The following is a 12,530-nucleotide window of genomic DNA, read 5'->3' on the forward strand; positions in this document are numbered from 1 at the left end:
CTTTAATTTTAGCTTTAGTTTTAGTGATATGTTCAGTGCTTTTGTCATTTTTATTAGTTTTGTTTTGCCCACATTTTCATTTTTTAATTTCAGTTTAATTTTTATTTTGACCTTTTTATGACATGATAAGATCTTTAACTGTGAAATCAAATAACAAATAACAAATATTTTATTACATTTTTTTTAAAATTATTAATTAGTTAATTAACCAACCTTGAACCATATTCTATGCAAGGTTTATGGAAATATTTTTTTACTTTTTACTAGATAAAACAGGATTACAAAGATTGTTATATATTTATTATTTTCCAAAAAAATAGCATTTTGCTTTATTTTTAAAATACTTTTCATCTTCTCAGACATCATTATTTGTCATTGACCCATAAGTGCATATTGAATGACTGAATCCAAAAATGTGATATCACATGACTGAGTCACATGGGTCAGTACCTGGCGGTTTCTCTCCACTCAGCGTCCTCTCCATCACGTAGGCAGATCTCATCCAGCTCAGTAAAGAGGTCGTGTGGTATGTGTTCTTCATCATCATCCTCAGTGCCCAGCAGAAACTGAACCCTCTGAGACGGAGTATCTGTGACACAGCATTTTAATGACTTCAATAAACTACCAAGCTCAGTTCAAAGGGTCCCATGGCTAAAATAGGCAGCTAAAAGCATGCGAGACCCAAAACTGTTCTGTGTTCATAAATGTCGATAATAATAAAGCACAGAAAAGAAGCAGCTGCTCTCCAGCAGGACTGAGTCATCATGATGAGCTGCTAAAGGAGCAACACACTTCAACTCTGAGCCTGTCAAGATCACAGCAAAACAGAGACAGAGAGAGAGAGAGCTTCAAAGAAAAATAATACAACAGGACAGACCGTCACAGGGAAACAGAAATGATGAAAGGATATCGGTGGGAACAGAGCAAGACAGCAAAACAAACAGAAATATAATAGATGGACAAAAAAAGAGAGTCTTAAGTACCATGGGTATATTTGTGGCAATAGCCAAAAATACACTGTATGGGTCAAAATTAACTTTTTCTTTTGCCAAAAATAATTTGGCAAAAGATCATGTTCCATGAAAATACTTTGTAAATTTCCTACCGTAAATATATCAAAACTTTATTTTTGATTAGTAATATGCATTGTTAAGAACTTCATTTAGACAACTTTAAAAGCGATTTTCTCAGTATTTTTTTTTTTTTTTTGCAGTATTTTGAATTTTTTTAGGGTCACAAATATCTAAGCATTCTTAATTCAAGATACATTTACTTGAGTTGAAAAATGACTTTATTATTTAAATAAATGTACTACATTTAAATTGTATTTAAATACATATATTCAAAATATTTTTGCGTAATTGACTGGCAGATTGTATTATTTTTGTTTTGTTTTACGCATAATCTTGCTTAATTTTGATAATTTTTTGTCTCAAGTAAATGTATCATTAATAAACCATGTAAAGAAAAATGAAATGATAGTCTGAAATTGATATGAAATGATATTCAGAAAAACTATATATATTTAAATGAAATGCTTTATTTACACTTTAAAAATATATTTTTTGCATTTGTTTATTGTTTATGCATTTATTTGATTTTGTATTATTATTATATATATTTATTTTATTTTTTTTAATGTATTTTTTTGGAGTATCAGATTTGATGCATCATGATTTTTTGGTTCATTTAGTATGATAAAGTAAATGGAGGAAAAACATCTCAGTTTTAATCAGAGGCCCAAACAGCAAAACTAATAAATAAATAAATAAATACTTCAGAAAAATGATTAGGTTATTGTTTGCTTTTATTTTTATATATTTTTATTTTTTACTTTAATTAAAATTTCTTTAATTTTAGCTTCAGTTTTATTTATGTTAAGTGCTTTTGTCATTTGTATTAGTTTTTTTTAATAGTGTTTTGCCTACATTTTCATTTTTTAATTTCATTTTTTTTTATGACATGTTAAGATCTTTTAACTGTCAAATCAAAAAAAAAAAAAGAAGAAAAAAAAAAAAAAAACGTAATAAATAAATAAACCAACCTTGAACCATGCATATTCTATTTAAGGTTTATGGAAATATTCTTTCACTTTTTGAGTAAATATTCTTTCACTTTTTTATGTTTAAAAATCTAAACATTTTTAATTAACAATATAGGAGATACTTACATAAAATTATATAAATATGCAATACAATAATGATTGATGATTATATTTGATATTATTTGCTCATGGATTTCTAAAAATGATAAATGGGTAATCAAGTAAACCTAAGTTGCTTTAGTCCAGTAAATGTTCATCTTGAAATTTTACCAACAAAGTTAATCTTACGATTACTGTATAAAAAAAGATTTTACAGCAAAAAGACACGTGAAGCACGAGCAGAAGGTGGACATCTGTACTATACTAGTAACTAAAAGACCTTTCACGTGCTAAAAAAGTCTAAACTATCAATCTATCGACAGAAAGCATGTAGTAGATTGTGTGCGACATATATTTTTAGGCCTTATAAATTGGCTTTATAGGGTTAAGATTGTTTAGATACTTGTACTGAAAAATAAGACAAAAATACTGAGTAAGAAAGTCATTGAAGAAAGGAAAGTTACTGTATGAAGGTGATTCCCGTCCATCTTCGACGCCCGAGTCTCTCTCCCTGCTCCTCTTTCTGTGTCGGTGTCCGTGATGTCGATGGCGGCGGCGGGTTCTTCTGCCCAGAGGAACATGAACACCGATATACAGAGTCCTGTGACCTATCCATCAAACACAAACACACAAGGACTCATGAGAGATGGTAGAAAGTATATTAAATCATAGTTCATTTGTTAAACATTTGTTAAATTAAACCCAAAACACACTGTAAAAATGTCAAAATAATAATAATAATAATATATTGGATATTTACAAGAAAATACTTAGAAAATAATTATAAAAAATACAAAAAAAGTTGTGGATAGCAAATAGGTCTACTGGGCGATATATTTTGTTAAATACTAAATACAAAATTTTACATCAATCAGATTCAAGAACCAGAAAGAACTGTTTGTATAAACATACATGCTTTGAAAAAATAATTGTTATTGACAAATATTATGAAATATTATATAATATTAATTTGTATTACTAATATGTCAGTAATATTAATAGTATGTTAAAGAGACAAAGTTCACATTTAAAATATACATTTACCAAAATATATTTAAATAATTATTTTAATAATGATATAAAATATATAATTATATATATATATATTAGTAAAATATTTTTAAAAAAACTAAATAGTATGTTATGTACATCTTAATAATCATAAGACCAAACACTATTTACACACCAACACTATTTATTTAAAAAAAAATGTTATTGTAAAATATTATGAAATATTATATAATAATTAGTATTAATAGTATGTTACACCCTGTAACAATTACTATTAATATTAAAGAGACAAAGTTCACATTTAAAATGCATATTATATTTACTGGAATATATATTTAAATTAAATTATTACTATTTTATAATTGATATAAAATATTATACAATATTAATAGAATTTTAAACTCCTGTAAAAATTGATAATATTAATATTAAAGAAACCAAATATTTTTCAGCAATGAATGAAATATAAGTACATTAATAATCAACATTTATAATTCACACTGTTAATATAAATATAAATATAAATATAAAAATAATAAATAAAAGACACATGCAGTGCTGCTCTAGTATTTGGCCAAAAGAAGGCGTCTTGGAAGGCTGCGTAATTATGCTGTGACTCATCTGGAATAATTATACTGCAAATTATGAATTATAAAATAATTATACAGCTGCCCACCTTTGAAACAGATGCTGCCTTAAACATATGATACCTTAAATTGCTGTCTAGGTAGGCAGCTCACTAGGTTTTTAAGCAGATTATTCCCTAGAGACATTTTGTTGTACACTTTTTGGTTCAATAATTACATTTACCAAAAATGTTTAAGTCATACAGTTATCCATCTTTTTTAAACAATGCTAAACGAGATCTAACATCGTAACATCTGTCCATTATATATTATGATGTAACATCTGTAACATAACATAAGACTAATGCCAACATACAGAAACAGATCGTCCTCTAAACGGCTGCTGATAGCTGGATGAAATGAGGCTTAAATGACATCATAAAGCTCTCCTGGTGTCGCTGAATTACATAACATTACATGAAGGACTGAAAGTGGCATCCTGCAATGGGAGACGCTCAATGACATGAACTTACAGATCAATTTCCAAATCTTTAGACATTATATTAATGACACTGTATGTTTACAAACGCTGAAGGTAATGTGCAGATCCAGAAGTATATCTATGATCAAAATGCCAGACCACAATATCAGAACACTGTTATTTTAGTATTTATATATATATATATATACGTTTACAGAATTTATATTACAATTTGTAGTATTTATAATATTATGTATTTATTATTCTAGTATTAGTATACTATAATATACTATAATATTAGTATAGTGTTACTTATTATAGTATTATTATACAGTAATTATATTAGTTTAATAATAGTAATCACTTTTTATCGGAATTATAGCATTACCGTTTCCTTTTTTAGATGTTATTTTAATTTTAGTTTAGGTTTATTAATGTGTTATGTTTTTTAGGAATGTTTGTTTGTTTGCTTAATTATTTTTATTTCAGTTTTAAACGGACATTTAATTTTCTTTTCATTTATTTTCTTTTTTCTTTTTTAAATGTTTAAGCTTTTTGTCAAATATTTACTCTTTATTTTAGCTTCATTTCAGCTTCAATAAATAAATCACAGTGATATTTTAGTATTATTTATATACTTTTACACTTATATTACATTTTTAGTATTTATAATATTATGTATTTATTATTATTATAGTATATAATATACTATAATATTAGTATAGTGTTATTATACAATACTACTTATATTAGTTTAATTATAGTAGTCGCTTTGTATAGTAATTATAATATTACCGTTTCCTTTTTTAGATGTTATTTTAATTTTAGTTTAAGTTCATTAATGTGTTATGTTTTTTAGAAATTTTATGTTTGTTTTTTTACTTACTTATTTTCTTAGTTTCATTTAGCTTAGTTTAAGTTGCCAAGGAAATCTAAAAGGATATTTAATTTTCTTTTAATTTCTTTTAATTTTCTTTTTATTTCTTTTCTTTTCTTTTCTTTTTTAAATGTTTAAGCTTTTCGTCAAATATTTATTCTTTATTTTAGTTATAACATAAAATGAAGCTAAAATAAAGAATAAATATAAATATTTAAAGAATAAATAGAAATATTTAAAGAATAAATATATTAATGTGTTATGTTTTATAGGAATTTTTGTTTGTTTGCTTTTTTACGTATTTTTATTTCAGTTTTAGTTTCATTTAGTTTAGTTTAAGTTGCCAAGGAAATCTAAAAGGATATTTAATTTTCTTCTTTTCTTTTCTTTTCTTTTCTTTTTTTTTTCTCTTTTCTTTTTTTAAATGTTGAAGCTTTTCATCAAATATTTATTCTTTATTTTAGCTTCATTTCAATTCATAAATCACAGTGTTATTTTAGTATTATTTATTTACTATTACAGTATTCTCAAACTATTATATTATTTATAGTATTACGTTTTATCTTTATATTTTCTGTTTGCATTTTCACATAATTAAAGTTTTGTTTTATGTAATTTTCTTTTTTCTTCTGTTTTGCTTGGATTTTTGTTTGTTTTTATTTTTCTTTAGTTTAAATTAACAAGGAAACATTTCTGATTTTAATTTTTTTTATATATTTTATTTTTATTTATATTTATTACAATAAACTAAACACAGTGCTATTTTTATTATTTATACACTATTATAGTATTTATAGATTTATTTTTAAATTTTACGATTTTATATTTTAGTTTGTTTTAACAATATGTTTGTTACATACTTTTGTCATTTTTATTAGTTTTGGTTTTTAATGTTTCTATTTTGCCTGATAAACGTTTATTTCAGTTTTGATTTTATGTAGTTTTTTTTAAGTTGCCAATTAAACATTTCTGATTTTCATTTAAGTTTTTTTTTTTTTAAGTTTAAGCTTTTTATTTATATTTTATTTATAACTTTATTTTAATAAACTAAACTTACTTCTTAACAGTACTCTAACAGAGACTTGATGGTGAGCTCCTTGCTTGATGCAACACCCTAGTAACCATTCAGATCACCATAGCAACTGCCTAGCAACATCTTAGAACACCACAGAACCACTCAGAACAGTTTAGCAGTGAATTAGCAAGTAGTGGGGAAACTGTCACTTCACATTTTCTTCCTTATGCACAAAACCTCCTCTATGCAAGAACATGCAAAGTGTTTTTGCTCATGTACCACTTTGTGTGCTTCGGGGTAAATGAATCTAAATCAATGTCCTTTATTCAAAAGCTGAAACTAAATTTGTATTTACAAGCAACAGTAAATGGGTAAAAAATAGAACAGCTCAGTCTAACATATGCATTAGTCCTATACCTTGACAGTCGGCTCATTATTGCATGGAATTGTGGGTAATAGACACATAATGTCAGCCTGTGCTGTCAGTGAAATACAGGAGAACAGTGAATCTGCTGCTGCTGTCACACACATCATGAAGACTGAGCTCTGGAAAAATGATTTTACATTTAATGCTGTGCAATGAATCAGTGGCGTTTTCTAGACCAAAAACAGTATATTAAAAACTCTTTACGACTTTTGTGGTTTTTATTTCATGTCTGTTAGCTTTCTGATCATTTATACGCTTGTGTTCTGCTAGAAGGTACAAAACCTGACTGTACAGCAATATTATAAAATATTATACATTAATAATAGTGTGTTACATTCTTGTAACATACAACAAATAAATTAAAGGAGAAGTCCACTTCCAACAACAACAATTTACAAATAATTTACTCACCCCTTTGTCATCCAAGACGTTCATGTCTTTCTGTCTTGTTGTAAAGAACTTATGTTTTTTGAGAAAAACATTTCAGGATTTTTCTCCATAAAATGTGCTTCAATTGGGCCCCCAATCTTGAACTTCCAAAATGTAGTTTAAATGCAGCTTCAAAAGGCTCTAAACATTCCCAACCAAGGAAGAAGGGTCTTATCTAGCAAAACAATCAGTAATTTTTTCGAAAAATAAAAATTTGTTTACTTTTTTTGCATTAAAGCTGGTGTAGCACAGGCTCTGGGATGCGCGTCCCACGACGCTACGAATTAGTGATGGGTCGTTCTTGAACGATTCTTTTATTTTGAACGAATCTTCAATGTGACTCGGGAAGAATGAGTTGTCTCGGGGAGTGATTCGTTCAGTCGCGCATGCGCAACATCCTATTAGGTTCTGTACGTGAATTAGTTCACCTGTTTCGAGTCTTCTGGTTTTTCGAGTCATTCGTTCATCTTATGTGACTGTCACGTGATGAACGAACGACTCAAACCTGAAAACTTGTCAGATAAGAGGTGAGGTGAGCTAATCATAGACTCAAGACCCAGGTAAACAATGAATGAATCTTTTCTGTTTCTTATAGCATTATAGTTTTGTCTTGTTTATAGTGTAATCAACGCTTGTGTAAGCAGTAGATGAGTTAGGGAAGTAACACTTAACACTTAATTATATTTTGCTTAAATGAACTAAATGACTCGAAGCAAATTGTCGGTAAAATGATCCAAACTTCCCATCACTACTACGAATCACGTGTAAGTTCATTGTCTGTGTACTGAAAAAACTCCATCTTATTTTCTCCTACAACTTGAGAGAAGGACATTGTTGTACCTTTTTGTTTGTAAACAGCGTTTACAAACTTACTTGCACTTTCTTAGTCTTCGCATGTTCGTTTTGTAAACGCTGGGCCTGTAGTTCTGCCTACAGACTTTTAACAGACTATTAAAAGACCTTTTGACATGATTCAATAGTACGTAGCATCATGAACACGCATCCTATAGCCTGTGCTACACAAGCTTTTGTGCTTAAAAAGTATTTAAAAAATTATTTTCTGAAAAAAATGGGATTCCTTGGCCGGGATCGTTTAGAGCCCTTTGAAGCTGCATTTAAACTACATTTTGGAAGTTCAAATCAGGGCACCAATGAAGTCCATTATTTGCAGAAAAATCCTGAAATGTTTTCCTCAAAAACCATAATTTCTTCACGACTGAAAACAGAAAGACATGAACATCTTGGATGACAAGGGGGTGAGTACATTATCTGGAAATTGTTGTTCTGAAAGTGGACTTCTCCTTAAATATTCCTGTTAATACACAATACATGAATACACATTTAAAACGTACATTCTAATGACTTTTTAAAAATAATTTAATTATTAATGCCAACATTATAAAATATTATATAATATAATAATTATATATTTATTAGTATGTTACAACAATTCATATTAATTTTAAAGAGACAAAACTCCCATTTAAAATCTACACATTATTTACTTATTATTATTTTAAAATTATATTATATAAAATAGTACATCACATTAACAGTTTAATCATTTTACACAATTACTGTTAATATTAATATTAAAGAGACCATTTAAAATGAACATGCTCTTCACTTTTTTAAAAGTATTTTAATTATTATTATCAATATTATAAAATGTTACTCCCCAGTGACAATATTAATCCTAATATTAAAGAGTTATATTTATTAATAATTATATTTACTTAAAATCAATTGCATTATTAATAAAAAATATTATGGTAATAAAAGTAAGGTACATCCCTGTAACAATTAATGTTAATATTAATATTAAAGAGACAAAGTTATCATTTAATTTACAAAGTGAACATTTAATTACTCACATTCTGTTTACTTTAAATATTTAAATTATCAATAAAATAATATAAAATATTACACCCCTGTAAAAATTATTATATTAATATATTATATTAATAATGGTTATATTAGTAATATAAAAATGGGGGGAAAATCCATTTAAAATGTACATTCTATTTGCTTCAAAATGTAATTATTATTATTATTATTATTAAAATATTATATAAAATAGCATGATATTAGAAGTACGCTACACACCTGTGACAATTAATATTAATATTAAAGAGACAAATTGACATTTAAAGTGTACATTCTATTTACTTTTTTTTTAAATTAAATTATTATTATTAAAAATATTATGTAATTTTAGTAGTAAGTTACACCCCTGTAACATTCATTTAATTTTATCTTTATCTTTATTTTTAATTTGCTTTTATATTATATTATATTAAATTATTTTAATATAATATAATAATATTTATTTATTTATTATTTTTATTTTATTTTATTTTTAAATTAAAATTAATTCAATTTTATTTTATTTTATTTTAAATCAACATTTTTAATTGGCTGATAAGATGTAAAACATGTCACTTTGGATAAAACATTTGCCAAATACATATATGTAAATGTATTATTCTGTTTCAATAGAAACTACATAAACACACACAAAAAAAAAAAACCCTGTCACTCATCAAGACATGAGGTCTTCAAGTTCATCAGCCAAAGTTAGAAATGCATGTTCTTAATTAATGCAAATAAAGCAGGCACAAACATAAACAGAGAAGCATGTGATTATTTCAGACACGTGTAGGACATGAAGCCTCTATTTAGACACTAAGTGTCTTGATGACCCATTTATTATTCTAATTTGGATACTGTAATTATTCTCTGCCTATTTCTCACCACCAAACACAGTAGGATGTAAAAATAGCGGTCGGGGCAGGAGAGCAGCTGACGTCATCTGCCGTCCTTTGAGAAGACGCTTCCAGTAGCTGCTCTTTTTCCCCTGTGAAACGCTCTCAAATACTAGCTCTCCATCCTCCCACCAGTCTTTTCTATTCATGACATTTCAGAGGCAGATAAACACACACACACACAGGCCATGCTGGAGGGACGTGTTCTTGATTTGCCACCCACAGACTTTCCTCTCAGACTAACATTAAGTTCTCTAAGCCGGCGTTGCTCTGAAACAGCTTATTATTTTTGTGTGTGTGAGAAACAGTGGCTATACAGGACGAGCATTACGTCTGAAAATGACCAATGACGCATCACAGCTGCTCATTTTCTACACTGGAAACTGTCATTTTGATGCTAGACATCAGCAACGATACAATGAAAAAATCAAATCCTATTTTTTCACTTTCTTTCACTTTCATTTCAGGATTTTTCTGCATATAATGGACTTCATTGGTGCCCTGAATTTGAACTTTCAAAAATGTAGTTTAAATGCAGCTTCAAAGGGCTCTAAACGATCCCAGACGAGGAAGAAGGGTCTTATCTAGCGAAACGATCAGTCATTGTTTTCGAAAAATAAAAATTTGTTTACTTTTTAAGCAGTGTAGCACAGGGTCTGGGATGTTCATTACTACGAATCACGTCTAAGTTCATCGTCTGTGTACTCCGGCTCAAAAAGGTAGAATATGTCGAAAAACTCATGTCGTGTTATTTTCTCCTACAACTTCAGAATCTGAATCAATATACAAACTTTTATTTTCCGAAAAAAATGACCAATTGTTTTGCTAGGTAAGACCCTTCGTCCTCGGCTGGGTTCATTTAGAGCCATTAGAAGCTGCATTTAAACTACATTTTGGAAGTTCAAATTTAGGGCACCAATGAAGTCCATTATATGGAGAAAAATCCTGAAATGCTTTCCTCAAAAACCATAATTTCTCTTTACTTTTAAAAGTATTTTAATTATTATTATCAATATTATAAAAAAATATTAATAATATGTTACTTCCCAGTGACAATATTAATATTAAAGAGTCAAAATGTGCATTCAAAATGCATATAATTGTAACTTAAAAATCAATTGTATTATTTATAAAAATGAAAATTTACATTTTTTCCACCTAATCCACACTTTATCCACCTTATTTGATTTTTATGTATTTTTATAAATAAGATTATTACTGTTAATATTAATATTAAAGAGACCATTTTAAATGAACATTCTCTTTGTTTTTAAAAGTATTTTAATTATTATTATCAATAATAAATTATTACTAAAAAATATTTAATAATAATAATAAAAAGGAAGTTTAGAATATTACACCCACATAAAAGATATTATACTAATCTTATATTAGATTATTAATATTAAAAAGATAAAATTCACATTTAAAATGTTTTTAAAATATTTACATCAACTATTTAAATTATAAATTTAAAATATTTTTTAATCTTTTATCATATTAAAAGAATTTTACTGGAATTTCACTAGAATTTTACACCCCTGTAAAAGTAATTATATTATATTAATATATTATATTAGTAATAGTTAGATCATTAATATCAGAGATATGTTTATATGTTTATATGTTTGCTTAAAATGATTATTATTATAATTATTAACATTAATAATATTAATTACTTTTTATAGTTTAAAATACCTGTTTTCTATTTGAATATGTTTTAAAATGTAATTTATTTCTGTGATGCAAAGCTGAATTTTTTTCAGCATCATTACTCCAGTCTTCAGTGTCACATGATCCTTTAGAAATCATTCTAACATGCTGATCTGCTGCTCAAGAAATATTTATTATTATCATTAATGTTGAAAACGGTCTGCTTCACATTTTTGTGGAAACCATGATATATATTATTTCTCATGATTCTCTGTATGCATTTACCTTCTAGCTCCTCCTTTTCCAGTCCAGCTTTAAGGATAGAGCGAGTGCCTCCTCTGTCCACCACAGCCTCCTCATCATTCCTCTGTGTGAGAGAGAGAGAGAGAGAGAGAGAGAGAGAGAGATGTCAGTATGAAGGTCTGTCTCAGAGCGACAGGCGCAATGGATGCGTCTCACTGACAGATGCATTCGTCCCAGACCATCATACAGATACTGACCACACACACATTCATCTGACACTTGCTGTCCTTAGACTGTGAAGCCGAGTGGATAATAAACCAGTTTTTAACATTTTCTTAAGATAATGATAAAATATGGGTGATTGCTAGAACATTGCCATACAATTGCTGAGATCCATACACGGCAGTGAGTAAACAATGCTAAACAAATGTATTGCTTTAACCATAGAAATGCAATTCCCATGCATATGCATTGCTGCTGTATTTTCATCCAGTTCCTTGATGTATTGCTCTGTTTTCTATGGAAATGAAAATGCAATCCAACTACAATCCAGTTACCATGGATACTAATGTAGCCAACAGCAGCTGCCTCTCCATGAAATCAAACGAATCATGTTCTTCAACAAAGATAATGTTTTTGTGCGCGTTTCAAATTGAAGGCTTGACATGACAGCAAAATTTACCTTTACTTTATCTTAAAAAAAAGACAGCACCTTAAATCTTGACAAATGGCAGTTCTGAGGACATTAATATGCATAAACATTAGTATGTAGAATGTGCACAATTAAAATGAATATCAATATGTATATCTTTTCTATATATATAATTATTTAAAGTCATATTAAACAGCATAAAATGCATGAACTGATAAAATGCACACCACCATTTAGGAGCTTTAAAAGTTTTTTTTGAAAGAAGTCT

The 12,530-nt window shown here is 27.8% G+C and overlaps 1 protein-coding gene across 2 annotated transcripts in view; it reads right to left on the reverse strand.

Moving 5' to 3' along the window:
* The window catches only part of slc4a10b (solute carrier family 4 member 10b), a 77,295-nt gene that overhangs the window by 40,415 nt on the left and 24,350 nt on the right, over nt 1-12,530 (reverse strand). For both annotated transcript variants that reach the window (XM_051119721.1, XM_051119722.1), the window contains 3 exons: nt 11,653-11,734; nt 2,608-2,751; nt 451-589 (listed from right to left, as the gene is read on the reverse strand). In XM_051119721.1, coding sequence (XP_050975678.1) covers nt 451-589; nt 2,608-2,751; nt 11,653-11,734 — 365 coding nt within the window. The remainder of the gene's footprint in view (nt 1-450; nt 590-2,607; nt 2,752-11,652; nt 11,735-12,530) is intronic.

This window comes from Labeo rohita, chromosome 9 (genome assembly GCF_022985175.1).
Source record: "Labeo rohita strain BAU-BD-2019 chromosome 9, IGBB_LRoh.1.0, whole genome shotgun sequence".
NCBI classification, from domain to species: domain Eukaryota; kingdom Metazoa; phylum Chordata; class Actinopteri; order Cypriniformes; family Cyprinidae; genus Labeo; species Labeo rohita.